The sequence below is a fragment of the Centrocercus urophasianus genome, unplaced genomic scaffold (assembly GCF_019232065.1).
Source record: "Centrocercus urophasianus isolate 14NV4802_14NV808 unplaced genomic scaffold, USGS_Curo_1.0 seq_10, whole genome shotgun sequence".
Classification (NCBI taxonomy): Eukaryota; Metazoa; Chordata; class Aves; order Galliformes; family Phasianidae; genus Centrocercus; species Centrocercus urophasianus.
In genome coordinates, this window is record NW_024884142.1 from 99,630,556 (window position 1) to 99,651,115 (window position 20,560).

The 20,560-nt window shown below is 43.2% G+C and overlaps 1 protein-coding gene across 1 annotated transcript in view; it reads left to right on the forward strand.

The window, feature by feature from the left end:
- The window catches only part of KIZ (kizuna centrosomal protein), a 39,501-nt gene that overhangs the window by 15,419 nt on the left and 3,522 nt on the right, over positions 1-20,560 (forward strand). Inside the window, exons 7-9 of the mRNA XM_042815348.1 lie at positions 2,238-2,469; positions 4,906-5,065; positions 13,493-13,589. Coding sequence (XP_042671282.1) covers positions 2,238-2,469; positions 4,906-5,065; positions 13,493-13,589 — 489 coding nt within the window. The remainder of the gene's footprint in view (positions 1-2,237; positions 2,470-4,905; positions 5,066-13,492; positions 13,590-20,560) is intronic.

Below are 20,560 nucleotides of genomic sequence, written 5' to 3' on the forward strand. Positions count from 1 at the left end.
GTTGTATTTTACCACAGGGCAAGACTTTTTTTTTTTAAACTGAGTTTCAGCCTGCCTTTAGCAGCTGGAGGAGCACTAATCCTGATAACACTGTCAGGTTGCTAACCAAAGAGAGGCGATGCTGCAGGGAAAGGTCACTCTGTGCAGGCTGTGAGGCTTGCTGACAGCTCCTGGTGGGGTGATGCCACTTTGCTATCACAGTTATTAAAAATGGTGGCTGAACCAAAGCCCGTTTGTGCCGTGGGGCATCTCCACAGCCTGTGCTGCATCTGCAGAGCTCGATGGATGTCAGTCCTGCAGGGCTGCGTGCCTTTTGCCTCAGCCCTCCGGTGGGCTCTGTCCCTTTGGCATTCCTCAGGGTACCCTGCCCTTTATTCCAGGGCTTAAAAATGGATGGGGAAAGGGTCTCTGAGAATTAGCGTGCAGAAAGATGATGACTATTTTAAGGCCGGTGTTGAAGGGGTGGAAAAAGGCAGAGCTTATGCCTGTGCTGCTTCAGCTGCATTGAAGAGGACTTAGCACAGATGGATTGTGCATTACAAAATGTAACACATAATTCAAGCTGTCAGCTTAATCAGACTGTTTCCAGGAAGCAACCTGTAAAAGAGAAGGACCTCTTGTTTGCTGACCTCTGATCCGTAGCCTGCTGCAGATTGTCATACATTTTGTTTTTCTTTATGCTGGTGTCCCTTCCTTCCCCTTCCCTTTTTATTATTGTATCCCTCTCGAGTGGCACCCTGGAAAGACCACCCAGGGGGAGGGAAACAATAGGAAATGAGCTGGCCGCTGAAATACAGGTTTTGTAAGACTTTGGGGGAAGAAAAAGCACTGTTTAACTGTGTATGCGATCTCCCTGGCATTGTTTAGCTGATCAGATGTCTAGGAAACTCCACTCAATGCAGAGCAGCTCTCGCTTAATTGTTGGCTGTTGCTGAACAGACTGATAGAAAGCAAAACTTCTGCTGTATCTTAATGTAATTACAAAATCGTGCAGAGCTTTTAGTTGGTAAAATGAGGCTGGCTGTGTAGCTGTTGGCTTTTGCACAAAAACCTGGGTGCAGCCGGGCTCCTCAGGGCTGCTAGAGGCCTGGGCTGGAAACTGCCGCACAAAGCGGGCGGATCTACCCTTGGAAAGGCTCAGTCTGCTTTGCTTCACTGCTGGAGTCTGCACTTGGGTCGTTGTGCAGGTGCATCTTCAGGAAAAACTCTCTGAGGCCCTGTTCTGTCCTGCTATGGAGAACTCCTGTTCCCAGGGCTTTGGTTCTCCCTGCTGCAGAGCTCAGCGTCAGGTCCAGCTCCACTGTGCTGATGTCCTGAGCAGCTGACGTGGAAATGCTGCAGGGAATGCTGGAATAAAGAAGCTGATCATCAAAGGAAAACAGCACGTAGGAAAACGTAACATGCCTTTCTCAGTCTCCTTTGCTCATGTGCTCTGTATAGTACATATAAATAAAAAAAAGCCAAATCCTGATTCCTTTCTTACTGCTTGCAACCATTTGAACCTCCTTGTGATTTACAGCATCATTTCACTAACCATTTTTCTGAAGCATTCAGGGTTTTTCTGCATATTCTGTTTGACTTTGAAATATTCCATTTCCCAACAGCTGGATAGAAAAGGCTGGGGATATAAGAATTGCCTGGCTCCTCAGCTGGGAATGGGGAGTAAGTGTGGAAAAGACTTCAGTCTTAACAAACAAAGACGTCTGTGGGTTGCTTTGTTGATGGTTTATTTTCCATTTGTTTGTTTCTCTAAATTGGGATTTGCAGTGAAGTTGATGCTAGGTGCTGCCAAACAAATGCTGGTTCCTAAATGTATCACTTTTTGCAGCCCTGCTCTCTGCGTATGCAGTAAATTCTTATTTCCAGGAGGGAGAGCATCTGCTTAGAGGCTAATAATGCTTTGCCAGGGTACAGAGTAACAACTGGGAAAACAATATATTTGAGGTAAAAGAGCAAAAAAGTCACTGACCTCCCTCCTGTTAACAAAAGGAGGACCAGGTTACCCTGGCTGTCAGTCTGTGGCACTGTTCACTTAATTGCACAAGCTGGGAAGGGCTTTGTAGTCCTGTTTAAAATTAAATTTCAGACCCCTTGAGGTAGGGTTCCCATAAAGACCTAATTGTTGGAGGATTTTAAGGGACAACTGAGGAAGTGGCTGCAGGTGGACTTGACCTCCATACCTATTCTGGCTGTCTCTTTGGGCTTTAAATAAACTTCTCACCTGCTTTATTTTGCAGCTCCTGCAGCCAGGATAGCAGTCTGAAAGAAGACGTGGAGGCCAGTGAGGCAGCTGTCCTCTGTCAGCTCCCCAGAGCCAAGCCAGGCGAGCGGTGGGATGTGGCCACACTGCAGGCCTCGCTGAAGAGCCACGCTGCCTTCCTGGAGGAGCACGAGCACCTGTGCACTGAGGAGCTGGCCGCTGTGTCACACAGCACGCTGGATTCGGGCGAGGAGACACCAGGAAGCCAGGTCAGTTTTGGGGGTTTGGGGAGCCTCTGTGATCATGTCCTGAGGCTTTCCAGTGTACCCAGTGTGTTTGGTAAGTCATCGAATTATTATGGCTGGAGAAGACTACTGAGATCATCCAGTCCAGCCCCAGCTGACCCCCACCATGCCTGCTGCCCACGTCCCTCAGTGCCACATCCCACAGCTCTGGGACTCCTCCAGGTGACCCCACCGCTCCCTGGGCAGCTGTGTCAGTGCAGAATCACTTCTGGAGAAGGAATTGTTCCTAGCAGCCAACCCGAACCTCCCCTGGCACAACGTGAGGCCATCCCCTCTCGTCCTATGGCCGTTCCCTGCCAGCAGAGTTCGACCCCGCCTCACACAGCCTCCTTTCAAGTTGTAGAGAGCAATAAATAAACATAGATGCATACACCTGTGCATCTGTGTATATCTATAGAAATGTGCATGTATGAATATCTAAATAATTGACACCAAGGGACTAAATTGCACATGCAGTTAAAGTGAAGCAGGCCCTGTGCCTCTGAATGCTGCCCAGTACCTGGGTACTCAGGGAGGATGAGCGAGTAGTGCTCATTAATCCATCTTTGAGAGGGCTAGAAGTGTCTGTGGAGAGAACCTAGATTTTCTGTGTGTCTGAGGGCTTTTCCCCACGGAACAAGAAGCCCGTGAAGATCCTTGCAGCATCTTTTCCACCCTTTGGGCCTGTTGCTGATTTAAGAAGCTAACGCATTTTGTCATGGTGCAAATTTATCGTGAGGCTTATATCATCTGCCTTTCTCTGTGGCTTAATAGCTTTTTATCATGAATGATAGTGGGTTTTTTCTTTTTAAAGAAACAGAATTATGTTTGGTATGCTAAATCTGCTGAGCATTTTACAGATAGCAGCACGTGTGTCCTTCTTAGACTCTAACTGGGCATTTATAAACTAACTTCAATTTTTGTTGGAGGTTTTCTTCTTTACATCTGTGCAAAAGGAATGAGGGGCTCATTTCCAGAGGAAGTGGGTCACTGAAGATCCAAGTAATCCTGAGATGTATTCCCTTTACGGAGAAAGAAAAACATGTACACATACATCCATGTGTATATAAAATATGAAATAACACCAGTGCAAAAATATTTGCCGAACTTTTCTGCCCTCTAGTTTCTCGTGAGACATTAGCAAAGCAGTCCAATCTATTTTTTGAATGTTTTTGTTTTAATAATATTAGAAAAATACCTGTTGATGGCAGGTAAATGTATACATACATTTAAAATCTTCTACACAGACTTGTTCTAAGTCAAAGCTTAGTAACACAAGCTTTATGGGTAAATATATAGTAATGATCTGCTTACTGCTACACATTACTGTGGACCACACATGCCTTCAACATCTACTTTTCCATTTAAGAAAATCTGTTCAGTTAAATGGAATCCCATGATGCATTTTCCACATTGAAACACCTGATTTCCAAGCACAGAACGGCAGCAGTGCAAGTTGAGATTGAGTTGCCATGATGTGCTCCCAAATAAACATGGGCTTAATGAGGAGGGGGTGGATGCTGGAAGGAAAACCTTTCTTATAAGCTCCACTTGGTTTTGGTCTCAAAGCCTTTCCAGTTTCTCAGATAAGTGCAGATAGATGAAGTTAAAGTAGTTAGGATTATCTCTGAGATGTTGGCCTATGTTGCTGAAGGCTGGTTTATTTATTAAACAGGTAATAAGATCAAAAAGCTTGTAGATTTAAAAATCTGGTCCATGCTTTGTGGTACAGAAGGAAAACAAAAGGGTGCCCTGTAAGTAACAAAGAGGAAAAAAAAAAAAAAAAGTGCCCCCAAAACCTTATAACTTGGCCATATTTACACTCAGTTCAGCTCCCTATAAAAGCCATTTACTTTCAGCTTAATTTTTTGAGGACATCAAAAGGGATGTTTAATTAACAGAGGCCAGGCTGGAGCTGCTGCAAGGATTTTCACCCTGACAGGAGAGACTGAACTTGAGGAACATGCTGTGACAATACAGGTTAAAATCTGAGTCAAGTCCATCAGAAGCTGGTGTCAGATTGGATTTTCTGGTGTCAGATTCGTTGACCTCGCTGGTGTTTTTGTTGCAGCTGTTGCTGGCAATGCATGCTAACTTGCCTTACTGCTGTACCCGAAATGGGAAAAGGGAAACTTTTTATTCAGTCTCTTGTGCTTACGGTGGGTACGTGAGGCACAGAGCACAGCTTCCAGAAAACCTAGAGATTAAAAGAAAAATTCCAGGTTTGTGTTACTTGAAGGCAGAACGCAGTACCCACGCGAGCAGCGGTTTAACTCAGAGGTAATTCAGCATCTAGCAGAAATACCCTGCAAGCGGATTGCTCTGTGAAGTGTAGATGAGCCTAAATGTACGTTGGAAACCGCTGCCTCTCGAGACTCGGAATAATAGGGCTGTGGTTGTTTTTATTTTTTAATGCTTCAGGCTCCACCGCTGCTGAGAGAGGTCCTTGCAGAAGAGCGTGGAGATGGGTCATCTGTTCAGAGTAATGAATCATCTTACAGCTTGCCATCGATCCCAAATGACGGCAGGGAAATGGAGCAGGCAAAACATGTTCCGTGGCTCGACAGCATGGGAAAGCAAGGTAACAAGTGCTAAAAGCTCTGCCTGTGTGCTCTGAGCTGCCACCGTGCCCTGCTGTGAGATACAAGTGTGTTTTCCATCAGAATCTGCCAGGGACATAATATTTGTTATGAGCTTCTGGTGATTGCCTTAAACTTCTCTGCATTTTGGTCATTCTTGTTACTTCTTAATGTGAGTGCTACCTACAGGGACTAGTTTTCTCAATTGAGATAGAAAATCAAGCCTTGTGGTAGTTATTAAAGTGGGTTCTATGTGCATAGGTATATTTTGAAAATGCCTGCTGTTTAGAAATGGTGTGATATCTTAGCTGTGTTTGTTTTGCTTTTCGTGAAGCCAGAATGCAGAACATTTTCCACAGTGCAAGGGCTGGTGGTAAGAGAGGTGTGCAGTGCCATTCTTAAAAGGTGGATGTTTGTGAAAATCCAGTTAATTTCTTCAGATAAGGAAGTAACGTATTAGCGCTGTGTAGTAACTGGCGACGGGAACTTGCTCAGCCTGCTCTCAGAGCATCCCTCACATCAAAGTCCAGAAGAGACAGGCAATTAGGTTGCAACGCTCTTCACACAGCACATGTAAACAAACTGATTTAGGCCCCCTAAATCCACGCCACTTTTATCCACGGAGGAGACTGAGACTTTGATTTAAACTAATTTTCAGCGGTGGGTATGATCTATGCCGCGGCTGTCGGGCTGCTGGACAAGATCGCAGAGTTACTGTTGGCTGTTTGTTTCTGAAATCCATTGGGTCTTAAATTATTTCAGACATTTGGTTAGCTTTTCCTTTTCTCTGGGAGCTACAGAGACGCAGCAGCTCCGCATTCGAGTAAAGTTCACAGTAGGCGCCTCTTTTAAGAACGGTAATGGATAGTTTAGATCAATAAATAAGAGATAACAAAAGTGAGAAATTAAAGGGAGTAGGGCTTAAAAGAAAACAAACCAGTCTGATCGCAGCCACTTTGAAATGGGTTTCATTATGGTGTGTTCACATACAGAAGTCACAAGCTGGTGTGAAGATGAGAGCCAGGAAGAAAGCGTGGTAGGAAAGATTCCTATTACAGGTAAAAGTAATGGCTGCATATTAACCTCAAATGTGGTATTCAACTTTATTATATAATCAAAACACGGCGTTTTTAGGGGCTCGGGTCCGCTAATAGTGAGTAAATTCAGCTCCTACACACCGAGCACAGAGATTAAACGTGGGATCAGAAAGTACGCACTCATCTTCACGTAAACCAAGATGGAAAATAACAGTGCCTATTTAATTCCTTGTAATCATGTTACACATTTAAACCGCGCGAATATCCCGTCATTTAGCCTTTCAGGTCCTCGTGTCGGTGTTACGAAGGTCAGTCTCCGTGGGGAAGATCCAGTAATTATATGGCAAACTACAGATGTTTCTGATTTGATTCTTTTCTTTTCTCTCCTAATTGAATGTGTATCATTAGAATAAGCGCGAGGAAAAATCCCGCTAGACAGGAAGCTGTGCTTTTGCCTCTGTTACAAAAGCTGCCTGATAACACCAAATTTTTAGCAATAAGGTTTTATCAAGCCGTGTTCAGATCTCCCCGCAGCAGCTGCGTTGGGCTCGCTTAGGATCCTTGGCTTGTGAAGTATCAATAACGCGTTAGTATTCCGGGCAGAGCTTTTTGCAATAAGTCTCAATTTGCTTTTGCCTGATTTTTGCAAAGTCGTGGGCTGTTTCGTTATAAATGGGCATGTTTGGCTAACTGTTTATTTATGCAGGTGTGTACTCCGACAGAAAGGTGCGAGGGCATCTGTTTATACAGCTCTCGCTGTTGCCTCTCTGCTGTTTTACGACTTAAAAATAGCCTGTCTTTCGGAGGGCAATTCATTTCTCTATGGAGGTTTTCCTCTGCAGCTTTTTTGAGCCTAATTTGCAGCTGAAATATAAAAACGTGCTTCTTGTGTCCCTGAATTATACTGCGGCAATAATATTACTATGTTAGCCACATAAAGCTTAGAATATTTTTTGTTTTCTCTGAGGCTTTGAGAGTGGAATGCTTTCGTTTTTCTTGCTGCTTAAAATGTCCTCCAGTTGCACATGGCAGTGTAATTGTAAAACGTGAGCTGTGATGATTATTTTTTTTTTTAAGGTGAATTAAAAGTGCACAAGCCATTTAAATGGTTCTCCTGAAATAAAGCACACTTACTTGAAAATTCATCCAAGATTTGGCAGAGTTTGGGATTGTTCTGATTTTTCTCTGTAATTTAAGAGGATTGTGATTTAAAGTCCATCATCTGCAGACATCACCAGCAAGAAGGATGGGAGGAATGGTGGTTTCCTCTAATGCCAGCACAGATCTCTTTTTTTTAAGTGAGAACACAGGCTTCAATTTGGATGTGCGTAGCTGCCCAGGCTTCTGGCTTGCTTCTCCCCATGCCAGATTCAGGATGTAGCATGGCTGTTTTGAGCCAGGAAGCCCAGCAGCTTTTGCATACTGGCAGTTCCTCCTGGGAACCTGGTTCTTGGACTGGGCTGCAGCTGGTCCAAAGCTGAACCACAGTGTACATTCTCTCCCAGAGCTTCTCACTGAATAGATGTGCAAGTACCGATATTTCCTAGTTGTAAAAATGCTGAGAAACTCCTCCTAGCCTGAATGCTGCAAATGGTAACTTAAGTAAAAAATGCTTTCTTCTCAAATCTGCTTTATGAGCTACTTTTTTGGCCAGCATTCTGCCGTCTCTGGGAGTGAGGCTTTTCATATCTCACTTGAAAGCAAAGTTGCTCCTTTCAGCTGCTATTCATCTTCAGCCCATCATCTTCTCCAGGCTTCTTGTTCTTTCCTGGCTCCTCACTCTCCCTGCCTGTCACTCCCTGCCTTGTGCTCACCATTACAAGCCCTGCAGCACTGAAACTGTTCAGCCTTGCCTTTGGGGCTCCAGTGACCTGTGAGGTAGTTTGGTTTTTTGTCTTTAGGTGGACTGCTACACACAACCATTTTGTTATACAATTATTTTCCATACATAATGGATATAAACTCTTTTTTTTTTCAGTGCCCACTGTATCCCTTAAGGGCTGTAAGTTTTGATTTAAGCATTGGAAGCACTGAGGTTTTGATGGACTTCAAAGTGAGAGATGAGAGCCTTTCCCAATGGGAATTGACGGGTGCTTCTATAGTTCTGGTTTATTCTTTTTTCTTCTGTTACAGGGGGGAAAAAAAAGGAACCAAATACTTTATTTTAACATTCTGTAAATACTCAAATTTGTGTCAAAAATAAATTATTCTTTTTCCAAGCCTGCAGTTAGCTCAGGGCACAAGATTGATCCAGCTCATACTTCAAGGTGATTTCCTCCATAGAGCCCCTTCTTCACATTGCAGAGCCGTGTTGTACTAAGGGACTTCAGAGAGAGTTTTGTGTTGTGCAAGGTGCCTCTCAGCCTAAGAAATGCTGTTGATCTCACCCACATTTTATTAATGGTCACCTCGCTGCTGCTGAAGTTACGTGGGGGTAGAGGAGTGTATATGGACTCATTCTGCTTCTCCTGTTGGATGCTTACTTTTTTCTCTCGGGAAGACACGTAAAAGAAATGGTTGGCTTTTTACCTGTTCCTCAGGTAGGCAAATGATGGGAGATGAAAAATGATAAAATGCATTATTTTTGGTTTTGCAGATGAGAGTTTAAATGTCTCACGAGTAGGAAACTGCAGGTTTTAGTGAAGGGGTAGGTTTGTTAAATCTTCAACAAAAATAGATTCTCTTCCTATCCTTCATTTATGTCTTTGATTTAAATAGACAGCAAAGCTGTAAAGTATTGGAATAAAAATGGCATTGCTTCCCTGTTCATCAGGCTTTGCTTTCACTGATGTCATGTTCCATTTCCACTCCAGGTGGAAAAATCTCTAATGTAGACATAAGGAGGAAAAACCCTCTAAAGAATAATAATAGTATTAAAAACGTGTGTGTGTGTGTGTGTGTGTGTGTGTGTGTGTGTATAATACAATAAAAAGGTCCTTCTCACGTATCATAGGGAAACATGAAAGGGCACAAAACCAATTCTGTTTTCCTTTTTAGGTCACCTTTAATGAGCCAATAATCCTGCCAACACTTTTTCCACGCCTGCACATCTTTCCCAGTGAGGTTCTTCCTTGAGCTGGACTTGAAAGGGTCCTGAGTTTCCACTTGGAGTGTGCTGATAAAGCGTTATTAAGTCTACCCAACGTTTTGCTTCATTTGATATCAATCTATTACAAGCTGCTGTTGCCAAAAAAAAAAAAAAAGTTCATCTATCCGTGATTAATCACCATTGGTTTGACAGAAGTACCTCAGCACAGCGTGCAATTATGTGTTTTGCTTAAATTAATTTGGATTACGTTCTCCAGTAGGTGATATTTTGCATTGCTCAACTTGAGTAAGTTTGGGGAAGACATCTTTCAGTTGTGAATTCTGAGTGCAAAGCTTTGTTCAGTCTTCAAGCGGAGGCAGCAGCTATCGGAAGTGCTCTCACTGGGCCAGCTTGCTCCATCAGGATTCCATGAGCCCTCTGGTCATCAGATGTGTACCCTCTTGAGAGGGGAGCATCATGCATTGGTACATTGTGATGCTGACAGTGTTTTATGCTTTCTTTTTTCAAAGGAAAGCAGGGGCAATATTTGTTGATGTTTGACCTCCTTCTGGCTACTGGCCACTGCAGAGTTCTGCTCTTAATTTGGAGATCTTTTTCATCTGTTTGCTCATCCTCCTATCACCTCCTTTTATCAGAAGAGCACATCCTTCTATCAGATTCGCAGGTAGCCTTTATCCTCTCCCTGTAAGCAAGTTTTCTGCTGTATCGCAGGGGAAATCAGCACGTATAAAAGCTGTGTGTAGGGATCACTCAAGCCTCCGGTCCCAAGGCAGAGGTTCGCACAGTGGCTGTTTGTGTTCTGGCAGTGGCAAGGCAGCTGATATCCTGTGTTTAATCCCAGATGGCTCTTTGTGGATGATCAGCAAGTGCCGTAATTAGTGTTAATGTGGTGGAGGAGGCTGTTCAGATTTGAAGTTCCTCTGGGCAGGAGCTATTGTTAGTTGCCTATTTTCGTGCCACAGCTAGCAGCATGGTAGCCTGGACCGAGCAGCACTCCTGAATGTGAATGCAATAAATATTGCCAAGGTAACTAAAACTACACAGCTTGCAGGCTCAGCTGATCCTGATAATATTCCTTTCAAGGCATTATTAACTTTGAAGTCTAGTGACAGCTGAAATACCCAAGCTGCTAACTATTTTATTGTTGCAAAAAGTACACAGAAAAGGCAAAGTTCCTCTTTTGTGCAATACTCACTTGTGTACGAGGGAGATGCAGATCCACGTCTGAGTTGAGCTTGCAAAGGCACTGGCTTCATTTGCTCTCCAGCTACGCGTGTTTACATATGTGATTATTGATTGTTATTGGAAACAATGACTAATTGCTGTTGATAGCTTTTAATTGGCATTCTAGTTGCCCTTCTTCCCCTCCCTACAGAGCAACACCTACTGCTTGCTTACTTGCTTAGGTCACAGATTTGAGGTTTCCTCACAAATTGCCTTGGCAGTAAACTTCCTGTTTCCCCAGCTTGCATCTGGAAATCCAGCAGCTCTGGGAATTGCTTGCACCGTTCTCGCTTCTGGGCATGCCAAGTCAAGCTCTTGGGCATTGCTGGTAATGACAACACTTGATATCTCTAGATGACTTTTTTTCCACTTCTCCTGGGACTTTTGCTACAGTTAAGGGCTCCAAGTGTAACAGAGATGTTGGTTTTGACGGCCAAAAAGTACGAGCTTTTTTCTCAGGTAACACAGTTAGCAAGGTATGAAAGCTGTGAGTACATAACCAGGAGCTTCCTTCTCTTTCTTTGCAGAAGGTTACATCACATCACTTTCTTGTCACAAAGATGTTTGGCTGTACATTGATGAACACTGGAACCTTGGCTGTAGGGCAGTGCACGGAGAAAATATCTTGTTCTGCTCTGCTACAGTATGTTCTGGGTCAAAGATCATTTCAGCTGTTCAGCAGAACAAAACAATAGTGGTTCATTATGCAACCACGGCAGTTTTTCCTGGAACTGGTGGCTAATGAAGAAAAGTACACCCATTTTGTTTGGAACAAAATTGTAAAAGCTGACATGAAAGCTGCTTTGACCCATACAGACTGCACAATTAATTCTAAGTTGGAAAGTGTGGAGTGTTTTTAATTAATAGTGGTATCTCAGATCCTTTGCTAATTCTGAGTGGAAGGAAGAATACGCTGGGGAAAAAGATGTGAGGAGAGCTGTGTCATCTGTGGTGAAGCAGCTTCCCTTCTTTTGCAGTATTGCTCGAATGGCTGGATTAAGAACTTACTTTTCATTATTAACGTCCCGGTTTAAGCTTAAAGCCTGTTTTATCATGCTTTTTCAGTTGTGTCTGTGCAGTAGGCACTGGCCAGCTGTAGAGTGAATACTCAAAATGCCACATGCTTAACATGGAGCTGGGGAGCTCCAAAATATGTTGATTGCTCTGAAAGTAATGCCTCCTGTTTATTTATGTGGAAGCTACAACAGCTACAAAGGGCGCAGCAAGACTGTTTGATAATGCAAATTCATGGCTACACAACACAGTTTTTCAACAGTCACTGCCATTAGCGGTACATATTTGCCAGTAATGTGCAGGAGCCTGCATGCTGCCATCCAGAACGTGGCTTGTCTTTCACATCACTGTCACCACTGCTGAAATGCGCCACCCATCACCTCCCTGTGCTCACATCTACTGTTTGGTCTCTGTCAGTGTTCAGCAAGCGTTGATGAATGTCAGTGGTGCCATTTTTTGTCTGCATGGTGGAATTCAGTGACACAGCTTGGCTTTGTCTGTTCTTCCATGCTGGATGCCGCTCTGTCAGGCTGCCCCTCTGCTGCCATCTGTCACATGGCAACAACATGCAATGGGGCACTGGTGGCAAGGTTTAATTTCTACTGCCGTGCCACCAACATCATAACATCGGAGGCATTGTTTTCAGAGCGGCCCTCGTGCTTTCTCACCATTTGAACTGGCTGAAGGAAATCATTAAGCAATACTTCTTTCCACTTGGCAGTCTCTTCCACTGCCTTACAATGTGGGCATGTTGTTGAGGTGTGGAGATGAGGCAAGAGCTCGGTGCTCCGAGTGTTTAAACCTCCTTGGATGCTTTATAGGTATTGCAACCCAGACGAAATACCAAGCTCAGTTTTAAAGGTGAATTGGTGAGCTTGTGAGGGCTTGGGAGGATTCCCCATTGATGTGGGTGTAAAAGCAGATTCATAGAGGCTTGAGAGGAACAGTTTGACTAATTGGCTGTAAGTCTGACATAACTAAGGCAGAAGTGGGGATTGATAGCCCAGTATTGTTTTATAATTGACAGATAGGGCAAAGCTAAGCTCCAGAGGGTCTCAAAGGTGAAGGACAAGTAGGTTGTGCTCCCATTTGATGTAGGGCAGGTGCAGGCCTGATGGGATCCCTGTAGTACTGAAACCACTCTGGTAGTAGCCCACATTGTCCTCCTGAAGAGCAGTGTTGGAGTAAAAAGCAATTTCTAGGAGTTTTGAACCGATAACACTGACTTAAATTCCTTTATTACAGTTTTTACTTTCCTGATGTCATGTGCAAAGAAGCACAAATATTAGTTCCTTTATGATGAGTGGTTTCTCAGTGCATGCCTACGTCGCCAGTCTGCAGCTTTGAGCTACAGCCAGTCTTGCATCCTGGAAGTCCTCCATGGTCAGGGCTTGCTTAGACTTTCAGTCACATCTATATAGATACATGTATATAGAAGTCTTGTGGTGTCCCAATTGTAATTTCTAGTGCAAAGTAGCCTTGTATAGTGGGATTTGTACTTAAGCATCATGGTCCATGGAAACAAACACAAACATGAGCAATTGTGCCATTCCAGTGAAAGAATTTTATCTATTTACTTTCTTAAATCAATCTGTACAGAATAGAAAATGAGATGCACAGAATGGGGAAGGAGTAAAGGAAAGTGTGGATGAAAGGTTTGGGAATGGCTGATTGTTAAGTTGGCTATTGAGTCATAGAAGAATCTAAGATTTGTGTCTCCCAAATGCAGCTCTGTATTTGAAAAGGAAAGGTTAAAAATACTGATATATCACAGTGTTCAGAGATGCTAATGTGTACTAAAGCATTTAAGGGGAAGGAGAATGAAAGTAACCCTTCCTCCTGATTAAGGTAAGTAAATTAGAACTTGAGGATTAGAAAGAAAATGAAGAAAAAGAGTAAATCCTTGAAGTTTTGCTTAAAGTTGATGTGTGATGCAATACAGTTCTTAAACCCAGTGTTTGCTCTTTTGTTCTAAAACAGATCAAAACACACAAAGGTTTCTGAGTTCACGAGAAACCATCATCAGATCACTGAAGTGACACACAGCTGTGATGTCTTCAGATTTAATGTTTGAAAATTTATACTTTGTGTTTTTCGCTTTGCAGGTTGTGTTGTTGGAAATAATGGTTCCGAAGCAAAAGAAAGGCAAGAAATGTGCTCCGAAAGCAGTTCACCCAGTGAAAGAAGCGGTGACCTCTCAAGGTAAAGTTATTAAAGGATTTAACATTTGAAATGTTTCAGTGGAATGAGAAATGCCTGCAGAATGTGACTGAATCTCTGATGATTTTGACTTGATCTGAGGTTAAGGCTTGTATTTATGTTTATCTAATAAAACAACTTCAACTCTGGTACACCTTAGAAAATATTTGCACCAAAGCCAAGTATTGTTTTGCAGCTGTTGTTTTCTCATTTTAAGACTCAATTGACATCTCAGTGAACCACAAATTAGCGTGTACAGCTGCTCTCAGTAGGGCTACTCAGAGGCCAGACAATAGAAGTTGTCAGGAAAAGGGCAGACAGAAAACATAAAGTCTTCAAGAAATAAAGTGATGGGTTTCTTCTCCGTGTAGCTGAGATGTAAACTAGTTGTAACTGGATCATGCTTTTCACAGTCTGCAGACTGGTGGTTTTTTCCCCTGTTATTTTTGATACTGGGATATTTACAGCATGTCTGTCTTGCTTTCACACCGAACGCGTTTAATCGATGGCCTTGTAGTTACCTAAAGGATGCTGTCTATTTAATTTTAAACACAAACAACAACAGAAAAAACAAACACTTTTTTAATGCTGCAGTGCTTTGCTTTGGGTCCCTGAGCAGTTGTGTTAGATATTCCCCGTGTTCTTCATGGGCGTGTAACGATAATCAAACAGCAACAATCAAATTAGTGGTCAAGCAGCAGCAGAAAATAGGATATAGCACAGCCATCTCATGAAATATTGGCTTGGCTTTAGATTCTTATCTGCTCTTATTAGAACAGCCTTGCAAGTGGGCTCTGCTGTTGTGTGGCTCCTCAGCTGAAGACAGCCATTAATAGCACTCAGGAAAAGACTTTAAAGCATCCTGATAAATTTCTAACTCGTCCCGCTGATAAGGCATTGATATCTTTCTGTAGTTTCTTTGTATTGTTATTGATGAGGCCACTTTTGACACAGACGGCTATTCTGATTTTGCAAGTACTGTCTTCTGAATTAGAACACAACCTTCCTGCAGTTCTTCAGTACAGTGAATAAAGGCAAGCTGTAATCATATATTGATGAAGGACGTTTGTGCGTTTGTTTGGGATTTGCTCTCGTGACTCCAACTCTTGTTTATTTTTTCCTCTTTATTTTTCAATCTATTTTCTGGAACTTAGTTTGCTTGAGGATGAGCTTCTGAATAATACTTAATGTTAGAAAGTTTAAGGGTTTTGCTTGTAGATGAATTTTGAAATGCTAAATTTCAATCATTCACAGAAGCCCAGGATAACAGGCAGAGAAGGACAGAGCCCCGGGGAACTTGCTTACAGGATTGCTGTTAAGCAGCTAAATATGTGCATAAGCACCTAAATAAGCACGTAAGATATGTATAATTAATGATGACAGCTATTTAAAAAAAAGCCTTGGGTACTGTTTGGCATCTTTAGTAGTTTTTCAGATGCTATTTATATGATGTCCTTTTTTTAGTGCTCTTTTTAATTCTCCTTTGTGATAGATTTAGCATCACTCTGCCCTGTAGCTTCATGCCTTGCAGCGCTGAGCAGCAGTGAGTGCGCTGGTACTGATGGTGCTCCCTAAAAAAACAAAGCAACCAATCTTACAGCGACTCAAAGTTCGTATCGAAAACGCCTAGGAAAGCAATCCTGCCTTTTTAAAGGTGAAGTTTCTGACTACTGCTTGTTTTGGATGCTTGAAGTGGACTTTGCACAGAGGCAGCACGGCAGGAGCGGCGCAGGAAGAGCAGTGGCAGCATCTGGGTGCTGCTTTGCGGTCAGGACGCGGCGAAATTTCTTGGCCGCTCACATGTAAGCTCTCCACTTAGTGCAGTCACTTCTCGTGCTTTATTGCTTTTACAAGTGGTCTCGAAACCCACTACTTGAGAATAAACATAACTGTGTAGTACTGCTGTGGTACTTTTTATAAATTCTTCTTTGCTGTTTTGTCACTGAGCTGATGAGTGACCTCGAAAAAGACCCTGCTGGACCTAAATAAAAAAAATGGCTTCCTCTGATGTCCTGGAGACAATAATTATGATGTGCCAGTTAAGCCCAAACTACAGCTGAGGGATTTTACTTTAAAGCGGAGGCTTGGGCGCAAAAATGCATTTATAGCTCTTTGTCTGGCACCTCATTATGTGTGGGCCTGATTCATTAAGTAATTGGTTTGCAGTTGTTTACATGAGTATTAAGGCTTTCTATTCAGCAGCCTTTGAGAGATACATTGTGCAAATGTTGCATGTTATGAATGCAGAATGAGGGGCAGGGGACCAGTCCTATTGGCTAAACACTGCACTCTGTTGAAAAGCAAGAGAAAGAGATTGGGTGCTGCTTTGCATAGCAATGACTTTCTTAATAAGCTTTACAGATTAATACACACAAGCTATAAAAGATGCAAAGAGATACTCTTAGCACATTTATACATGCTCATTTCACTATTATGGTACTGGAGATGGGAAGAATTGAGCTCTTTCATATTCGGTTTTTCAGTGCATGTCTTCAGTGCATGAGACTTAATAGAATCCGATGTTTATTGTATTATAAATCATGGGGAAGTAGGCAGATCTGCAACAGTTTATTATTAAAGATTCTTTCAATGTAAATCTTTTTCGGCCATTGTATTTCCTACAGCAAAATCATTTTGTGGTTGAGTGGGGATGAAAGGCATAATGTACGAAGGAGTGAGTCTTAATAGGAAGCTGCTCTCTGAGTAAAGACCACTTGTTCCCTTTTGTTCGGAGGTGCATGCCAGAGCTTCCTCTTCTCCCACAAATATTGTCTGCTTCTGCCTTAGATATCAAACTGCCTTGGTTTTTTTTTTCCCCCTGGACTGATTTACTTTCTCGAGCTGCTCGTAGATGCAACTTTAGCCAGAAGAGTGAAGGTTTTGCGAGAGGAAAGAGCAGGTTAAGTTATAGAACCGCTCGGGGGGAGAAGGTATCATAAGTCAGGCCTGAGTCTCCCCGAAAGAGCGGGCAGAAGGCGATGTGTGTGGCATTGGGCGGCCCTGCAGCGGTGGCTGCAGCCAGAGGAGGTCACTAGCTTTCGGGATCGTTCTGTGGTTTTGATGCAGGCCGTTTATTTTGCTTCGTGACTTGTTTGCTCTGTCTAGCTTCCAAATAATCTGAAGATTAAAGCAGCGTTACAGACTGAGAAGCAAATGAAAAATGTAATTTGTCAGGACGTAAGCACGGTTTAAAGTATTTTAAACTTTGATTAATCTGCATTCTGGAAGTAATCCAGCCCGGTCCCTGGAGGCTGTTTTTTAGTCAAAAGCTGCCTCTAACAAACTCAGATTTAATGAGATGTAAATAAAAGTTTTCAGATTGTAATTCATCCTCTTAATTATTCTCGAAGGAAATATTTAATAATCAACTGGCAATAACTAATGGGATGCTTGGCTTGCCATGCAAAGCAGCACGTTGGCCATCAGGGGGCACTCAGACTTTGCTGAACTAGGAGCTCTCGATTCATTTTGCATCTTCTACCTGATGTTACTGCTATCATTTTAAATCTCGATGGCGTTTTGTGGACTTGTTTGGCATCTCTTGTCAGAGCTCCAGCCTAAAGTTTTTGGGGTCAGGGTTTTCCAAGGTATGCATTAAGCAGGACAAGGAAATAGCCATTGAGAACAGTGAAAGCAAGGGAACGGGGCAGAGTGGGGTGCTGCAGCCAGTGTCCTGCACCTTAAGAGCCACGTGTATATAGGTGAGTCTGTGCCTGATGGTTGTATCCTTCTACAGAGCTTCAGTTGTCAAATCACTTCTAACAGAGGTCGACTGTATCTCAGGGATGTTTTTCTGTAAGTCCTGTAGCTATCACATCTGGTCCCAATCCTAAAAACCACAGAAACAGTGATGCTGTAGCAGCCGTGCTGCAGGGCGGTCAGCAAGAGTTACCAAGGAACTTGCACTGTGATGGATTTTGGTCTGTTTTTCTAAGCAGGAATATGTATTTTTTTTCTTCAACCTGATACACAAGCAGGGGGCGATCTTAAATGTAACTTGATGTCAATCTTTGTATCGTACAATAAGAGTGATCATGTTTGCAGTGTAATTACTTAAATTCAGTGTTATCGTTTCCATTCCTCAGCAAATGATGGCATGTTGAATAGATTTGTTACTGCATTCCCAACTCTGTAACTTCACTGCGTTTCTGTGATGCCCAATTTCTAGTCAACCATCAGCAGCAAACGATAGTGCCATCAGAGTTGTCCTGCAGCTCACAGCAAAGCGTATTTATCACACAGGGGCACGCTGAGCTGAGACGTCACATCAGAAGCACCGGCACCGAGTAGCCTGGCTTGATACTCCTAAAAGGCTTTTAGATGTTTCCAGAAAACGATTTTAAAAGATAAATCTGCAGCTTTGCATCATCCTCACATGTCACTGGGGAGAAGCTGCATCGCTTCTTTCAGTGAGGGTTATGAAGCACTGCCCTGTGAAATATAAATACTCGGTTTGTTTTCTGGTGCCTCAGCACTGCTTTCATGCAGAAGAGGCGCACAGCCTTGAAACCTGTGGCAATATCAGCTGTAGTGTCGGTGTTCCTGAAGCCCCCACGCTCCTCAATTTGTTTGTCTTTCTGATCAAACTTGACATTGTTTTGTTTTTCTTGATGCTTGGGTGATGTTGTTTCTTTTCCTTTGCTGTTTAAGTAGTGGCTGTGGGCTGTGTGGTTTTCCATTTTTTTTCCTTTATCTTAAGGCATTTGGGTGTCCTTTTTATTTATTTTTCGTTCGTTTCTCTTGCCACTGAAGTGCTGAAGTTCAACAAGTGCTAAAGCAAAAAGACACCCTGACTGGAGTAAGCATTTTCTCTTGATTTTTTTTTTTTCCCCATGCCGCATCTATTAACTTGCCTTTTTGCTCTACTAGATTTTTTTTTTCCTCTTCATATTAATTTTCTTTATGGAGGGAAAAAATATTTTCTTGGAGCTTTTTCATTTCTTATTGTTGCAGAATCTTCAGCACAAAAAAGCCTATTTCAGCAGAGTAAAGGAGAGATTAAAAGGCCCTTTGAAGTTAAACCGGTTTGGGTTTTTTCTTTGTTAGAGCCTGGGTTGAGTTTGGCATTATTTTAGGGAAGAAGCAAATGTGTAAATGGATATCGAAGGGTCACTACAGGGGATTAGTCAAGGCAGGGAAACTGGCCTTACTTCATTTATAGCCCTGAAGTTTCTCCTTGGAGGTCTGTGTGGTTATTGTGCGCTCGGCGTAGCAGACGATAACTTTCACGATTGAATTTCCTGACTTCTCAATATGGGTGTTTTGCAATGTAAATGTTTTGCTGCATCTTGACTAACACTTCAGACATAATTCAAGAATTTTATTCCCTGTGACAAAGCTATCTTGCAGTATTTCCAGTCTCGATTTGACAGAGTTGCTATTTCTGGTCTCCTGGTACCATTTTCTGCATCTCCTCTAGCATTTCTCTGTGTGCCACCAGCTTCCATGCCAGACCGTTTCCTGGCATCTCCTTTTCTGCCTGATCTGTGGCACTGATACCTAGCTTCTGACAAGCCCTTTCTCAAACCCCTTTGGGCTGTTTTTGGTAGGGAATTCTGTTCTTAGGCATGGTAATTTCCCCTGGGAGAGGGGATGCACTGATGGCTTTTTGGTAGAATGTGAACGTCTGTCTTTGCCCTCCCTTGTGTCAGCACTGGCTGTTTTCTTTATGGGAAGGTGGGAAAAGGAGGGAAGGTTTTCAGATCTTCAGAATCTTAGAATCACAGAATGACTTGTATTGGAAGGGACCAGAAAGGCCATCCAGCTCCAACTCCTTTGCTGTAGGTAGAGTTGCCACCCACTAGACCAGGGTGCCTCACCTCTTGGCCGTGGTGGTCCTTGCACCACAGCTTCTCAGTGAGGCCTTCAGGTGGCCCTGGAGCAGTTGGAAGTGCTCAGGGTTGTGCAGGGCTGTGGGTGCTCTTCCACTGCTCATCCTGTGGTCCTGGTATTGCATGGTGGTCCTCAGCCCAGCAGGGCTATGGATCCACCTGAACAGCCCTCACACGTCCAATCGTGGCCTGAACCAAGTGGAGCAGAGGGTCACTCTGAGGCTGCATGATAAAGCCTTTCCACCTCCCTTCCTGATGGTGGAAGAGGAAGCAGTAGGCAGTGTAAACAGTAGCTGTCAGTTGTGTGAGCTTGTTTTAATGAAATACTTGAAGGCAAAACGGTTCTTGTGCAGTCTGTCACGGAAGTCACCTCTCCATTTGCAGCTCAGCAACAAGTGGGTTCTCACTCTACACCCAGGGAAAAACGATGTGGCTGATGGAGTTGCCTCCTCTTAAGCACAAGCTGTGGGCTGAGCCTGGGATGCATGGGGCACCTCCTGGGGAGCGCCGAGGGTCAGGAAATCTCAGCACAATGAGCAGGAGTTCAGCCTGGTTGGCTGTTCAAGGCCTCAGCCTGGAGGACCTGACCTGTGCAGTGTGTTCAGCAAGCATTTGGAGTGAGCGAATTTGAATCAGAAGTTGGAGTGTAGTGTAGGGTGGGGTTTGACTGAATAAAACCAGGAGGGATTTGGATGGCATGCTGAGCACTGTCAGATGCACTATTTAAGGCTAACGCATTTTTGAGTGAAATATTTAAAGGATATATTTCTAATTGTTTGTACTTAACTAGTGCTGCTGTTTTGTTACCAGTACCTAAATGTTCTTTTGGTATTTTAGTTGAACTTCAGCTGTGTTTATTGTTCGACTTCTGGGAATTTGTGAATCCCTTTAGAGAAGGGAGATCGAGGCTAATGGCGTTCACAGCTTGTAGGAAATGAATATAACTAACTAACATTTTTTTCTCTTAAAAAGAGGAGTTGCTGTTACAGAGGTAGCTGTAATGTAATGAAACCTCCCCTGCGTTAAGTTGAACTTTCCAGTTGTAATCACAAAATCTCACTGAATACGGTGATGTAACACGAGCAATGAATCATCTGTCGTCTTGTATCTCCTTCACAAATGCCTTCATTGATGGTAGTTAGA